Source organism: Echeneis naucrates, chromosome 4, assembly GCF_900963305.1.
Source record: "Echeneis naucrates chromosome 4, fEcheNa1.1, whole genome shotgun sequence".
NCBI classification, from domain to species: domain Eukaryota; kingdom Metazoa; phylum Chordata; class Actinopteri; order Carangiformes; family Echeneidae; genus Echeneis; species Echeneis naucrates.
Window position 1 is genome coordinate 18,409,830 of NC_042514.1, and position 16,485 is coordinate 18,426,314.

The 16,485-nt window shown below is 39.5% G+C and overlaps 1 protein-coding gene and 1 long non-coding RNA gene across 4 annotated transcripts; one reads left to right on the plus strand and one right to left on the minus strand.

The window, feature by feature from the left end:
* Window positions 1–2,714: 2,714 nt before the first annotated feature.
* On the minus strand, window positions 2,715–4,237 carry LOC115041930 (uncharacterized). The gene is made up of 2 exons (XR_003840651.1): window positions 3,607–4,237; window positions 2,715–3,037 (listed from the first exon to the last, which is right to left on the minus strand). It is a non-coding gene; the product is annotated as an uncharacterized LOC115041930 (long non-coding RNA).
* ak4 (adenylate kinase 4) lies at window positions 3,683–10,959 on the plus strand. Of its 3 annotated transcripts, none has more exons than XM_029499842.1 (6): window positions 3,683–3,811; window positions 4,948–5,097; window positions 5,861–5,980; window positions 8,458–8,630; window positions 9,653–9,771; window positions 10,660–10,959. In XM_029499842.1, the coding sequence occupies exons 2-6, from the start codon at window positions 4,956–4,958 to the stop codon at window positions 10,784–10,786; spliced, it is 681 nt and encodes a 226-aa protein (XP_029355702.1). In that variant the 5' UTR covers window positions 3,683–3,811; window positions 4,948–4,955; the 3' UTR covers window positions 10,787–10,959. The 3 variants fall into 3 exon arrangements, with proteins under 3 accessions (XP_029355702.1, XP_029355701.1, XP_029355700.1); XM_029499841.1 differs by lacking the exon at window positions 3,683–3,811 and adding an exon at window positions 4,480–4,712; XM_029499840.1 differs by lacking the exon at window positions 3,683–3,811 and adding an exon at window positions 4,532–4,618.
* The last annotated feature ends 5,526 nt before the right edge of the window (window positions 10,960–16,485 follow it).

The following is a 16,485-nucleotide window of genomic DNA, read 5'->3' on the forward strand; positions in this document are numbered from 1 at the left end:
TTTATTAAGTATAAGTAATTTGTTCTTTGATAACTACGGCTCAACCACCAATGCTGACAACTGGGAAAATGCTTTCTTCCTGCTACACAAGAACAAGGATGTGAAGGTTTTCTGTCAAAAAAAAAAGCGAGTGGGTGGTTCATTTTAAGGGAGGGACTTCCCGTGCCACATCCCAGTTATCACTTATTGCCTTGCCTTCAGTTTGACAAAAATTCCCACTGATAATTACTCCCATTGGCAGTTGGAAAAACACATGACACTGGAGTTTTGTACACTGTCCAATGGTTGCTGTCATAAAGAAAATCATCCTTTAAGTTGAAATTCACTTTACATTTCATATTTTAATGTCAAGACAATTTACTTTATCTAGACAATGCAGTTACACATGACACAGTAAGTCAGAGAAACATGTGACAAGGTGGTTTGAGCACATTGAGGTTAGAGTGAGACAAAAACAAGGTATGTATCATGACTCTGGGGATTTCCACATTAGATACGCCATGTACCCTATGAGTGAAACATGTTAAGGACAGCTGCAGAATGACCTGTGGTTTGTCAGATGTGACTCAAACAGTGCATATGCTGTTCAAAATAGTGTTCTGAAAAACATGATTATTGACAGTGTATTGTATGAGAGATGAGAATGTTTTGATGTGTGAAATACTAATTTTCTATCAATTTACTTGTGGTCACTAAAAAAATAAAAAAATAAAATAACTTTAAACTTCAAATTCATTCCAACAGTATAATACAGGTTTCACAAATTGCTTGCTTTTATTTTATTTTTTTCAATTTACACAAAACACATGAACAGGTTAACAGATTTAACGGCCAAGATACACATTAGCAATAGATCTTTAGCTCCCTCTGTTGACAACAATGTGGCGAAACACTCAGGACAACCATATTATTCAGCCTTTAGACCCACATCAGATGGAACAACGCTTACTGCAAAATAGTTCATCTGAACAAGCTATTGGGGGAAAAAACACTAGTTTTGCTCTAGTTGCTTTCATTGTCAGGAATGGAAACTTACCAAGCACTGCAAATTTTATCAACATAGAAATCATCAGGTTCATCAATCATCAAGCTGCAGTACTGACGTCAATATTTTTCCCACCCCAAGCCTATAATGGGCAATGGCATTGTGAAATCTATAAAAAAAAGTATTCAATCAAACCTGAAGACTCAAATAAGCATTGTTGTTTGTTTAATTTTGTTTTATTCACTCTAGTTCATAATTGCAGCTGTCTGAATTTCGAAATACAGATATAACAGAAGAACATACACATTTGAGTAAAATGCATTTCTCTTTATTTTCTGCACTTGACAAGAAGTTAAATTAGTAATGGTGATAATATTAACAATTAACAAACAGAGTTTAAATTTCATATTTCACTCGATTGTCATGTTAACACACAAAAACAGGTTATTATATCTGTTAAACTACATTTTCTTTAATCATTCACTCACACTCACCGACCTTTTCTTTGGTCCTCTGGCTGATTAGCTGAACGTGGCTCGATCCACTGCACTAGTGTCAAGTTGGCAGCCATCCTTCAGTTATCACAGTACTGTACCTTCGATGGGGACAGCATCAGCACTGTGATAACTGAACCAGGGCAGCCTGTCAAATCTAGCAGCCGGTGGCTTCACGTTCATCATCCACTCATTATATCCAAAATCAATGGATCTCGATCAGATCTAAATCAATGGGTGCAAAGATAAACACATTTCCCCCTTTGCATTTTGTAAACCATCTTCTGCTCGTTTTCAATGATTTTATCCTTTAAAATCATTAAAAACATTTTTTGAAATCAAATACCATCGCAAAATCACGTCAATATAAGCAAAGGTGTAAAATACAAAACATATGTGATAGTGCCATTAGGAACAATAAATGTTAAGAGGATGTGAGAATGTGATGATCAATAGATCAGACTATATGCTGTTGCGGGCTCAAAGAGTCATCATTATTCATGAAGGCTTTAAACAGTCATGTTGTCCACTCTTTCATATTACAGACGATTTGGGTGTTGCAGAAACCCAGTAACTTCTTGACTGTCGTGCCTTTTGGCACGGGAATTCTCTGAATCAGACTAATGCTGAGTTTATAATGCAGAATTGTGTTTGTTCTACAGCTAATGATAACTTTCAGAATTGATTCATCTGCCTTTTTTTACTGTCAGACTGATAAATGAATAAATTAGTCTACAAATGCTTTAAAATGTAAATATATATATATTTTTTTTCTCTGAGCCTACAGTAATGTTTTCAGTTTTTATTTAATCAAAACCTTTTGATATTCACTCTATTGCAACACGTGATGAAACTCTGCAAATTATATAATTACAGGAATGGGGAATTTATGCTTTAAAAAGGAACTGAAATGGTCACTGAAACACCAAAAATCAGTTACTCAAAACATCAGTTTAGTTTTCTGCTGATCAACAATTAATGCATAATGAATTGCATAATTCATGCAACTGGGTCTGAATGAGGGGAGTACACACACTCATCATTTCAACTCATGGAGCTCACGTGAATTTACTAAAAATTGTTTGGGTGGTAGTAAGAGGAACAACGCCTGCTTTTTCAGCCGTGTATAACCTACAGTGTGTCATCGTGCCGTCCATGTTTGTGTGCATCTATTTCTTTGTTTCCAGGCTGTTGGTGCAAATATGGTGCACAAATCAGTCAAATATTATTTCAGCCTCACGTTTTTTTTTCCTGTTGAGAGTGGAGGGAAACTATTTTTTAAGTTTTTTTTTTTTTTTTTTTTAAACTACTGTATATTATTCATACCAACCACAAGGCCGAGTGACGTCAGACTTGTTATGATTCTCCTCGCGGGCTCCGCCCCCCTCTCGGGCAGTCCGGTCTCGTCGCTGGCCGACAGAGCGGCTCCTCCCCCTCCTCCGTCGTCGGCCCACCCTCAGCACTTCTTGTAAACAACTCCATTAGCCCCCGTCGCACGGGACGCTGGCCAAAAATGTTCCCGTCAGACGTGGACAGCAAATGCAACATGTGCAAATAACTAAACAGAGCAGAGGAAAAACGCAAAAGTAAAAATTTGACAGTGCCGCGTTCGTGGCGAGCAGTTACCGTGAAGAGCCCCTGCGAAGAAAGCGCATCCATATTAGATAAAACGTCAATGTAAATACCTGGAGAATGCTTTGTAACCTATCAGCCGTGAAGGCGACAGGCAGAGATACAGACTTGTGGTCCTGAGAAAATATAATATCTATGGATAAAAGACATAAGCGAGAACACACACTAACCATGTCCACGCTTGTTGTTTTCTACAAATGAACAAAAGTTGGCCAGCTCCAAGCAACACCGTCATTTATGCTATTTCAAAATATGATCCATTCTTTACTTTGAATAGGATAATCGTGTCCCATAAAAATCGACGAAAGATAAAAATACAAGTGCCATGTTCGTAATGAGTACTGTGCAGCCAAACGTTAACGCCCCAGCATTGCATACACACCCCTTTTTCTGGGCAAAAACAAACAGCATGCTGTGCATGATTCAAATATAATCATGAATTCACATTTACATCCAGCCCGCAATAAATACAGAACAAACATTACGCTCACTCACCTGGAATTTCCACGCTTAATTCCCCGTATTTACATGAATATTTTTAATGACGCAGCAAGACCACACAGAGCAACGTGATTGTCGCCATTTTTTGTTGTTATTGAATTCTCCAAAGCCATGTGACAAAATTATCGCGTTTTTTTTTTTCTTTTAAAGAAGCTTCCGGGTGCGAGGACAAGAATTAGTTTCGCGAGGGGCAAAACAGGTTAATCTTCCGAGTTGTTTGTCTGGTGGATTAGTCCGGTTTACTCTATTGACCAGGAAAATGAAGGCTGTGCGCAGTGTTTGACAGCTCCGAGACGCTGCTGCCGCCGTATGCCTCGCAACAAGTACTCACTAGATTCCTCCCGTCCGCAAAATGTTGCGCGGAATGACAGCGGCTCATGTTTTTCTGCGCCTGCTTGCCAGCTGGGCAAAACCACTAGAAATAGCATCAGTAAGCAATAATTAGGCTAAAGCGCTGGACTGAGACGAGTCCTGTCAACAAGTGGCGGAATCCGAGAATTTCAAGTTAAAATGAAAAGATGAACGCGTGTTAAAGCTGTTAGTAATTCAATTTATTGTACAATGGTATTATTTTATTATTATTATTATTATTTTAACTCGGTGAGCTATACAAATTTTTACATGATTATTTAAGTTAATCGCTGGTTTTGTAATTCTTTCCATTTCAATTAAACTTTCAACAAGTTAACCTTTTTTAATGGAGACGCTTGCCTTTTTTCTGATTTGTTAAATAACAGAATGGCACTTTGTTGCTATAAAATCCCCCTCTTATGTTAGCATGTCTTGGCGCTGATTTTCTGATGAAAATGATTCATTTAGTGTCAAATTACCATAGATAGATAGTTTGATTGTTAGCTTGAGAGATGGATAGAACTACACTAACCAGTTTACCTCGCGAAGTTGTCATCCGCATTTTTTCTGGATGATATGCGCAGGAAAGTAGGGCGTTGTGGAGACTCCCTCAGTCATTCGCAGAGGAAAGTCTCCGTTCTTAAAGACGTAGCCGGTAATATGTCTGTGAGAAAGCTGAGGAGAAAACACTCATACACCAAAAGGCGTTCTGGCTTGATCCAAGTCAGAGAGCAAGAAATAGCTTCAACGTGAGCAGTGATTTGGCTCCGCTTAAAGAACCGACACCAGAAATAAGATAAAAATTTACATCACGAATATAAGCTGCTGTGGATTTTGGACCAAGTTGTACTTGGAGTTGATAAGGATTATAATTAGGAAGCAATTTACATCCGTCACGATTAGGGGAGGAAAAGACTAACCAGGTTTTTTCAGAGGTTTAACAGAACCAACCCTTTTTCTTTTTCTGCTTTTTTTCCCCCCCAGTGGAAGACATGGCTAAATTATTCCGAGCCGCTATCATGGGTCCTCCAGGATCAGGGAAAGGAACCATATCCCAGAGGATTGCGGAAAGCTTTGGTTTAAAATATCTGTCCAGTGGCCACTACCTACGAGACAGCATAGCAGCTAATACAGGTAGGATACATCTGGCACAGACCTGAAGTCTAACATTACGGCTGCAGAGTGTCTATGAAGCAGAACCCCCCCTCCACCAAAAAAAAAACAAAAACAAAAAAAACTTTCTCAAACGCGTCCTTTTTGCGTTCCTGCGGATTTTGGCTACTCCGATGTCTACTTCCTGTTTATATTTCTATCACTGTCACAAAAAATGCATTTAAAACAGAAGAAAATAAACAATTTGCAAGAGGGAGCAAACGGAGACCATCGCTTCCTACAACCCCACTTTAAAGGAAACTTCTATGCTTTACGACGTTTTCCCTCTCTCAGATGGGGACTTGATGCTCGGTGGTGTTAAAACGTTGAATTCTCTTTTAGTTGTTTCTCCAAACGCTGGTTATAAAGCAGTTGATAATGACTCACACCCTTCAAACTTCCAAACTTCCTCATCAGCTGGGATCAATTTAATTCCGGGGATGTTCCAGGATCATCTCTAGCGGTAATGGTTCTCAGTTGACAGCAGAGAGCCGAAGTAAAAATGTGTGCTTGGCACACGTAAAAGTCACAGTAAAGTTGCTGGACAGTGCACCTAACCCTTTTCCTTTTTAACGTTTTGTTTACCGCTAACCTACGTAGGTGTGTTTGCCCAATTTATTCAGTGACCTGAGTTGAGCTTTATTGTTATAGAACTGAACTGAACAGCACTGAGCAGCCTTATTACTTCCATTTCCATAAATGAAACACATGCATTGTCTGTCTTTACGTGTCTGTTGTGTATCAGAGGCAGGTATGATTGTGAGGCCCTATGTAGATAGAGGCATGCTGGTGCCTGACCATGTGATGACCAGATTGATGCTGCCTAGACTGGAACAGCTGAACGGCCACAGCTGGTTGCTGGACGGTGAGTGAAAATAGTGTCTTTTCTCATTAAAATCACAGTGCTTCGTCATTGCTTTACTCTACCGATGCATTGTGATAAGCCACCAGATTTAGACTCTGCAGGCTCAACCCTTTTTCTTGATTGTTTTTAATGAGGGAATATGTTTTTCATTATGCAGCCCCATGGCCAGTGGGGGAACTGCCAGTCACCCCTTTAATCTGATTGGTTACCCGGGGTGCCACCCCCACCCAAAAATCTTTAAATTCTGATGTTAGAGGCATGGCCATTTGGCAAGCTCCTCCAGAGTTCCATATGCAATGCCCCCTTACTTCACTCTGTGAAATAACAAAAAAGATATCCTGTACATTATCCTACATCTGTGAGTAAACAGTACTTTTAGGTTTGACGCTTTTTTCCAGCAGGATTGTACATGCTCCCAGCTTTTATTTAGCTTACAGTAGAAGATGTACTCAACATAAAATTTATTCTTCCAAAGTGGTAACCATTTCTCTTTCTGTGCTTGCTTTGGTTTATTTATCAGTCTTTCATGGCAGAAATCGTTCACTACGAAGTGTCAGCACACGATACACACATGACAATGTTTATTTATTTATTTATTTTGCCATGCACGTACAAAACGTAAATTTAATTAGTGGGGACAAAGGGTCAAAATCTTTGAAATTGTATCTTTTGTAAGTTAAATATTATCCACTATCTTCAAGAGATGCCAAACAGACATGGAACAAACTGGTTGGTGTTAAACAAGTTTAAACCTTGACACATGATCAGTGAACTAACAATACTGTATGAGAAATGGGAACGGATATCAAGGTTATTGACTCTCTATCTCCCTCTCTCTCCACGCACACACACACTTACACATGTGCGTTCCTGTATTAAAATCATTAGTTTTATCTCATGACTCTGACCAGCTGGGATATTTATGCCAGCCAATTATTTTCATATTTTCCCCATCTTTTGAGTTTTTAGATTGCACAGCATGCCATACTGGTACACTTTCACACTAACTACCTCAGTCTTCCTCCCAAAATATACTATTTAGACATAATTACCCTTCTCTTTCTTGTCTTAACGAGAGGGCAACTGCCAGCTTCCACTCTAATATATAAGAAAGCAGTAAAGCAGTAAAAAAGAGTCAATGGTTTTAAAACACCTACAGTACGGGTTGATCCCAGATTATGAAATAATTTACCATAGAGAATATAGCAAAATAATACATTAATAAAATGTATCAATACAACAAAAGTGGAATATAAGTCACTGTACAACAATGCTTCTCAATTATTGGCTGTTACGCCCCCCTGGGAAGAAGAAAATATTAAGTAAACCTCTGCATAACATTGTATTCTTATTATCATTAAAGAAAACCAAAAAAAAAAGAAAAGAATATAGATCACACCTCATTCTAGTACGGCAAAAAAAGCATGCTCCGTGGAGTCACACACACCCCCCTTGGCGTTGTACCACACCGCCCCAGGGAGGCACGCCTATTTGAGAAGCACTGCTCTACAAGAAGTTCTGGTTCTGCTTTTTTATCTTCACTGCTGTTTTCGTCTACTGTGATGAGATTTTATTGGGACATTCATGATGTGTAAACGAACAAATGCTATTTGTTATTTGTCTTTGTTGTTCCTTTGGCCACAATGATTATGAGATTATTTGGGGGTTGAAATATCTCAATAATTTATAATGGATTTGGTATAAATGCTCAGCCTTCGCTGCTGTACTTTGTATGTAGGCCTAATTCGCAAATATTAGCATGGTGACAAGCTAAACCAAGACAGTGGATATCAATATGTTAGTGTGGTTATATGATCACGCTAACGTGCTGGTTTCAGCTTTTAACTCAAGTACAGCCTCACAGAGTTGTTTGGGTGACTGTAGACTTTTGTATTTCGCAGTGGTCCATCCAGATTATGTAACTGATGCCAATGTGTTTTTCTGTAACTTCACGCACATGAGCATAAACTTGTTGATATGTCACAGCTACAGACAAACTCACAAGAAATCTGGAAACACCTTGATTCTAAACTTATTTGAACAGCTGCAGAAGTTATATAACATTTAATGGACATGACAACATGATTGAAAGAAAATTATAGCAAGGGTGAAACAAAACTGTTCAGGGACAAATCACAAAAAAGCAAAGTCCAAAAATCCAGCAGTGTCGAAAACCAGAGAGGCAAACATAAGAAGGCAAACACTGGAGAGCATGAACACACAAAGTTGACCATCACAATCTGGCAGACGGGTTTACAGTAACCCAGGCTATAAATAGGGCAAGCTTAATTGCAATCAAGAAACAGGTGTGTGTGTGTGTGTGTGTGTGTGTGTGTGTGTGTGTGGTAACCAACATGGACAAAACAAAACATGGATCAGACAGAATATCACATATATCAATCCGCCACTCTTGTATATTGTCTAGTTTATGCAACAGTTGCTTCAGACATTCACCCCTGTCTCTCTGCTCTGTCTAGGCTTTCCTAGGACAGTCGCACAGGCTCAGGCCTTGAACAGTCTGTATCACATCGACATGGTTATCAGTCTCAACATACCGTATGCGACTCTGAGTGAGCGACTGAGTGACCGGTGGATCCATCCAGCCAGTGGCAGAGTCTACAACATGGGCTTCAACCCACCACAAGTGCAGGTACAAGGAGCCCAGATGGATGTGACAGTGTAGTCACACCTCATTGATTTTCTTCATGACATTCTGTCCTTTTTATTATCTAACATCAGCAGCATGGAAGCAAAATGGCAGGGCAGATCAAAACATTCATACTCAGTAAACTACTTTTTATTTCCCTTTACTGAGATGTTATAAGTATCTTTTTTCCTGCCAGTCAAAATTTGTGTCATAAAAGATATTTAGCCTACATTTTCATAGATTATGGATTTGTGGGCGAAGGTGTAGATGTTATATCAGTTACTTCAGTCCTTTTCTTTTTTTCTTCAATATTTTTTGTATATGTATAGGACACATTTGAATAATCAAGACTAAAATGTAAGCAATAAATGCTATGTAAATTTACCATCAGTATAAGAGTATAATAAAAGTATAGTAAATTGGTGAAAAAGGAAGTGATAATCTGGCCCAATTCCAATTATTGTCAAACCTAAGATAGTAAGAGAGTTCTATTCGGAGGTTAGATTTAAACTGAGAAATCTCTGCCCTTATCTGGAGGCCACTCAAAACAACTAAGAACTAACTTTTTGCAAACTGCATGTCTCATTAGCTCAAGAATTTTTTAGGACACAGCAGGCCTGTAAAAGAACAGCATTGCCATTCATCGCAGTACAGACCAGTGTGTGAAAACAAGCATTAATACACTTGGAAAAAGTATAGTGACATTACTGTAAAGAGCAGCACCACTTGTTTGCTACCTGTGTGTAAGGCCATGTGCTTTGGAGCATGGTTTAAGTAACCTAAGCACAGGAAATTAGTCACCTAATATAATAACTTACTATGAAATGTCATGCAGGAAAAAGCAAGAGAGGAGTAGTGGAATATAATTATAGTGTAATTTATAGCACTCTTGCGTAAAGCTTCTTGTGAATTTCAGATTACAGGAATGATGCATCAGCATAGAAGACATAATGCGTAAACTGCTTTGTGTTCAATTTGGCTCAATTTGTGTTGTGTGTTGCGTGACCTTGTGTTCTCTTCTTCAGGGGAAGGATGACATCACTGGCGAGCCACTGATTCAGCATGATGATGACAAGCCAGAAGCCCTGATGGCTAGACTGAGACACTACAAAGATGTGGCCAAGCCTGTCATAGACTTGTACAAGTCAGTAAATTCAAATATTCCAGACTTAGCAGTCTGAAAATGCAACACACTTCCAACTTACAGTGTATGACATCAGATTGCAGTTGCACAAAGATGGACTGGATTACCAACTGGGCCCCAAAACCCCAGATTCAGTGTGCGCTAGCTGGTTTTGGAGTATTTATTTTTCAGCTATATCATGGATTTGAAACATTAAAACACAAGATCCAAGATCCTGTATGAAGTAAATATCTCTAAACAAAGAAATGTTTGATAAAATGACCACAACATGGAGCAAGCGGCAAATGTTTGCCCAGGAGAATTTAGATTTGGCTGCTATAAATGGAGCACTCAGGTGCAGTATTGCATGTACAAAATTAGTCTCCTATGTCAGAATCAAAAATATTTGAGCAACACCCTGAAGGACTACATGGCAGGGACATTATGAAAAGGATCATTTAAATCGTGCCAGTTTCTTCTTTTCAATATGCCAGTAATCAGCTCTGAAGCTGATATAACTGTCATCAATAAAACAACCTGGAGTGGCCCTGGTTTCAGTCTGGCCTGAGTTTCTTTGCTGCTTCTCTCCTCTGTCCTCTGACTATCAATATAAGGCTTAAATGCAAAAAAAAAAAAAAAAAGAATTGTAAGTAGTATTTACACTGAAATTGATATTGACTCAAATATGTTCCTAATGACCCAACCGTTTGTTGCAGTTTTAGAATAATGATAGAATATAGTTCATCAGATGCCAGAGAAATGGATGGAAAAAACAAAAGCAAATCCTGTAGCTCTCTTTTATACCTGTCCTTTGTTACGAGTACAATTTTGAATTTGTGAAGACCTTCTTTAACAGTTACAAGCTGTACAACTTGCTTTCTTTCTTTTTTGTATTGTCTCTTCTCTCAGGTCACAGGGAGTCCTGCACTCATTCTCCGGTACAGACACTGACAAGATTTGGCCTTATATCAACTCTCTCCTCAGCACCAAAATGCAAATGCAGCCATCAGAGGCCCACCAAACCCAGACACCATGACAGCACTGTGAACGAAAAGACCACAGGGAGACATCAAGAGGGCACGCGAGGAAGTGGAGGAGGAAGCTTTATGTTTCTAAATGCTGGCTTCAGTGTCCGCTTTCAGCTTCCTCCTTAACGCTGGGATTGAAAAAAAAAAAAAAAAAAAGCGGACCAAGACACTGATCAAAATGTGCTTTTGGTTTGGTCACTAGCTGGTTTTTGTTGTTGTTGCTGTTTTGATGTCCTTCAAATGAATGGCTGTATGCAAGAGATTTAGATTTAGAATTTTGAATATCAAATTATCAGTGGGTAATGTTGGCTTTTTTTAAGACAAGATCAGCACTCATCTATTTACCTAAGCACAATTTGACAGGCAAACTCTTTAAGTTTTTAATTGTTAAACACTGAATGTACATCTTACAAGCTGGTAATGAAACCAAAGACCAAAATGTGGAGCAAAATTGATACAGAACGCTCATATTTTTTTGGTACAGTATAGAGAGTTTATGAGACTAAATGGGAAATATAATTTCAACATTTTATTATCTTTACATATTGGTTAATTAAAATCCAGTAGTCATATTTTCATCACTTAAACAATGGCACACCGCTCACCAAACCCTTAAATTGTTCAGTCTAAGTATAGCTTGAAGTGGCAAATTCATTGAGGACAATGTTGAAACTGTATATAACTGTGTTATATCAAGAACCAAATTCAACCATACCTTTTTGCTCCTCTGCAAGTCAGCTGTTACATATGTAATTATCCTGCAGAATCAATTTTGATACTTTGGCTTCATCCGCTCAGCATTTCTCTATTATATCTGTCAATTATGTAAACAATGCGCTAACTGCTAGGCTTTTACCTTTGTGTCGGTATGGTCTAGAGCCATTTTGAGTAATGCTTGGGTTGGCGCAGCAATGGTATAAAAATCACTATCACTCTACAGCATGCTCTGTCTGAGATGAGAACAAATGGTCAGAATATGCCTTCATTGCTGTTACTTTCCATTTAACACACTATACGGTTCTCTTGAGCTTCAGAATATCATGATATTATTTGCAGGAGGTGAATCTTATGAGGTGTTTTACCAACTCGAAAAAACTGTTGCTTTATGAAGTAAGTCGTCACTTTTATGATTCTGACTAGGTCAATTCCATAGAGCTGGTATTTTTGTGTTTGTATGTTTACATTCTTATTGCAGTATAACTTTTTACAGTTCGAGATGATGCACAAAATAGCATAGGATGTTAGTTTGGCTCTTAGTTTGAATAACACAAGCACATTAGTGACTAACATCCGTCCGTCCTCACCCGCTTATCCGGGGTTGGGCTGCGGGGTCGTGACCAGCATGTGCACTTAAAACCAACAGGTTGTTTGAAATGTTCCTTGTCTTTTAACTTTGGTCCTGCAGTTCCTTGCAACTTTCTACCTGAATTGATTCTGAAGACCAAAAATAGCACTATACACTACATCCATGATCCAACACATGCAATAATATTGTGTTATTGGCTTCAAGAGGTTAAAACAGATTAATGCCATATTTTTTCAACTATTGAGAAGATTTAAAAAAAAGCGTGTTGTTTTTACTCTAGAATTGTGGTATTCAGTTTTGTATTAATTTTGTTTGTTAAATCTTGTTTTTCCTTATCTAGGATCCAAGGCTCATGGGTGTCATATGTTTTACTCATTGTAAATCCTTCTGAGATTGTTTTCAGTTGACACACTTACTCATCTGACAATTGAATGACACTGCATACTTGGAAAATGCCTGGAACTTGTGGCTACTTGTCTCAGCGCCTTCAACGGCAAAACTCAATGTGTGTTTGTTAGACTAAGGAGTGTGTAGAAAGCAATCAATGTACACTTTGGTTTTGGTTGTGGAGATCAATATGTCCCGTTGAATGAGTGTAGGTGGTGTGTTTGATATGACCATGTCCACAGCTTTCTTGCTCCTTGTGTGTCTTTCCTGCACTACACAACTCGCAAACATTTGACATTCTAAAAACAATAAATCTGGTTTCCCCTGGCTGCTCCCGCTGTCTTTACGTTTGCTTATACGTTTCCAAATTTCTCTTACTTCCCTCCCAGGAAACGTAATAGAAGACTTAGCTCCAGCAAGCGGCAGGACTGTATGCAGTCTTACAACCCCCCCCCCCCCCCCCCCCCCCCCCCACTGGTCTAATCCTCTCAGGTCTGTAAATAAAGATGATGTGCATTAAAGCCCAGATAGCTCCTGCTGCAGTGTGACGGATTACAGCTTGATCAGCTGTGTTTACCTTTGACAGAAGGTGCAGCTCTGTGTGTGTATGCAGTCGAGATGCAAAATTAGATTTTTTAACCATCGCTACAGAGAGTCGAACACATAAATATATAAAACGCAACTGGTGTTTACAGGTTTTTTAATCCCTTCTGATCCCTGCTGTTATGGGGACCTCTACTGTAGGAAAGTGGACGCATCATCCTGTGCTCTCACAAATTTGCTGAGATCTGTTTTTAATTGCCGTAATAATTTCTGGGAGATGATGTGTGCGCTTGGTCAGTGCTGATTATGCCCTCATTACACGACCGTAGATGTTCCATAGTAAACTGACAGGAGGATATTCAGTCAACCCGTTTGTGAAATCCACTCCGGGTTTTTTTTTTCGTTTTTTTTTTTTTTTTTCTACGTTGTTTTCAGCTCGGGCAAGATGCGCTGAGCGGCGCAGTTTCTGCTCCACAGATCCACAAACGCTGAATCCCCTCCGACTTCCGCCTTTCAAACCCATCCACATCTTCTGCAGATCCTCACCGTCGCCGTACCCAGTTTATGGCGCTTGTGCCAAAATCTGATATTTTTTTTTTTTTTTTTTTTTTTTTTTTTTTTTATGATGATGCCGTAGTCTGGGGAGGCCACTGTAGATTTATTCACAGGTTATCTGGGAGCAACCTGGAGGAGGAGGAGGTGGGGGGTGGGTCGTTTCACGCTTTGACCTTTGATTGGCAGCGAACGACAAATCAGAGGTCGGCGTCGGTGAGACAAGTCGGGGTTCAAAGCGCATCTCCACCACGGCGCAAGACGGCGCTCCCGGGAGAATGGTAGAAAGCGCTCTGCAAGGTAAAGCCATCTGCACGATTGCAATTTCTGTTGTCATTATTGTTTAACTCGTTTGGTGAGATTCAAAGAGCGTGTGTTATAAGCTTTCTAGTATCTGAAGTCTGGTTGGGATGAACAGAGCATCACGATCTGTGTTTGGATGTTACATAATAGCAGGCTTCCTCTGGGAATTCTGACAGCTTTGCCCCCCCCCCCCCTCCACCTCCCTCCCTATAGTGTATCTCTGCCAGGACAGAGACGTTATCATCTAAGAGGAAATGATCTGGGTTTCTCTCTCAATTATGAGATGTTCATGGAAAACCACAAACCTGTATCTGGGTTCTATTTGGCCTAAGTGCGTGAACAAGCGCAATGAGTGACATCATTTGGGTTATTTTTGTCTGGGATGCCGATTTTCCTTGGTACCATATTTTAATGTTTTTGCCTGAACGCAATAGCCACAGTTACCTTTCTCTACATGGCACGAATGAGTAGGCTAGCACGGATGAATTTTCTATCAGCTGATGATTTCGGTATCACCTCAGGACATTTTTAAAGGCGCATGGCTGTCTGTCCAAAGATCAGTTTTATCGGGTAAATTTCAACATCCCAGGGTTTACAGACCTCGACCAACGATAGCTTCAACTCGGTAATCTCTTGCTCTATCTTCATCATCAATATTATCAGCATCACCATCCCTATCGCCCAAGAGTCAAGCTTGTAAATGGAGAGGACAGCTCCTCCTTGAATTCTCCAATAGCGTTCAGCCACGTCACCACTATCGTCAGACGCATCACGTGGGCGGCTTAACGCAGCTTGACGTGGTTTCATGTTCTCATCGTGAGCCATTGAGTCAGCTTTTGCTCCATAGGTGTTGTTCATCCACGAGGATGTAGTGGTTAAAATAGACAAATAAGGCAGAGACATACAAAATTGAGTTCAACATCGCTTCCCGGTGAAAGGAAAAGGCTTTAATAGTCTTCTCCACTGTTAAGGACACAGGTTTAGTATTTACTAAACCATTGTGGAACCTGTGCCACTATTTCTGAATCTGTGATCCTCTTGTTTTTTGGTCATTGTGTTCAGCCACCTGCTCCTTCTGAGTTTCTCTGGAAAACCAGGGGATCGTTGGTGCCAGTGTTGCTCTCTGTAGGTTTTACTACCCGGGACACGAGCCCTTGGATTACAGGATGAAAGGTCCCACAGCTTTTGCCACGGATCGAAGTCCTCTTGGCGTCTTGTTAAGTGACTCCTGTAGCTGATCCAGCAGATTCCTGGATTCTGCTTTAACTGGTATGATAATCATTAGCCCCCCATGTTTCACTGAGAATGGTGAAAAAAAGAAACAGTGCCATTTTACACTCAAATAATCAGTATTACAACACAGCAGTGTCAAAAAAATGGCAAAAAAAATCTAATCAAATCAAAAATCAAAGGCTTACAAGAAATATAGGAATTACAACCATCAGAAGGTCTCCTCCAGTGTAATGCCAAACTCTCAATATAGAATATCTAGTGTGTATGCATGGCTGGTTTGTCAACAGGTCTTTGCTTTGTAAATAAGAGTAAATTAGCAAGCTAGTTGCAACTGGTAGCAGAAAAGGTAACAAAGGCTAGTTCTACATGGCACAATTTGCCCCACTCCTCTAAGGGTTAAACCAGGATCTGTAATCTCAGTGTTGAGAAGCTTTTAGGAATAACAGAGGAATGTCTGATAATGCCCAAAATTCCTTTCTATTTTCTTTTTTTGGCTCAATGATTGATAATAATTATTCAATCAAGCACATATTTTCTAAAATGTCAGAAAACAGTGAAATGTATAATGGTGTAATGGCAATTCATTTCAGCTCTATTTGCTTTTGTAATAGGTTTGAGCTGGACAGCTCTTTGAGTATAAAACTTTTATTAAGTTGGATAATATATTGAGATCAGGATAAAGACCTTTGTTGAGACCAGAATGAAAAAGAAAACAAATGTCCGCTAGACGGGATCAATGAAAGTACATCTTATCTTACCACCATACATACATCTATCTTTGTGTTCAAATCCTTGATCTTTCTTCGATTTCGAACTTGTGCTGTATCATAAACACGCACGCTCTTGAGGACATCAATGCATGACTCTTAGGAGGCAAGACAAAGACAGGAAGCTCCCTTACAACATGGAGCGGCAGCACGTTGTGTCCGGTTATGGCTGCTCCATCATTCCTTCCTTGTGGACATTCAGTTCCTGCTGTGCTTTGCGCTTCCATCTGCTCTCCAAAAAGAGTTTCCCAGGCTCATGTCCTCTTTTCAGAACCATGCACGGTTTCTGTTGCCAGGGGACAAGGCTAAGGAAGGAAGCATGCCATCAGTGGTCAGTGTTTTTGGCCTGCTTAGCCCCTGGGTAACGACACACAATTACAAATTTGGAGCTAAAATTACAAATGTGTTCAAATTCAATGTTATTATAAAAGACATTTACTAACATCCAAGGTTGCTTAGTCAATAAGAGAAAGAGAAATTTCCCTGTGCTGCAGTGTGAGCTCCCTTATCTTACTAAGTATGTTATTTTGCACAGTAGGATAACCATTTTTAATTTTAGGAGACATGGGTTATCCTTCTTTTTCAGTGGGTTAACAATTTACACCTTACTAATACA

Excerpts from the sequence above, each read along its gene's own strand:
- ak4 (XM_029499840.1), top strand. The coding sequence starts at position 4,540 with ATGCGCAGGAAAGTAGGGCGTTGTGGAGACTCCCTCAGTCATTCGCAG. Across the intron at positions 5,098-5,860 it reads CAGCATAGCAGCTAATACAG|AGGCAGGTATGATTGTGAGG; the intron begins GTAGGATACATC and ends GTTGTGTATCAG. Across the intron at positions 9,772-10,659 it reads CCTGTCATAGACTTGTACAA|GTCACAGGGAGTCCTGCACT; the intron begins GTCAGTAAATTC and ends CTCTTCTCTCAG.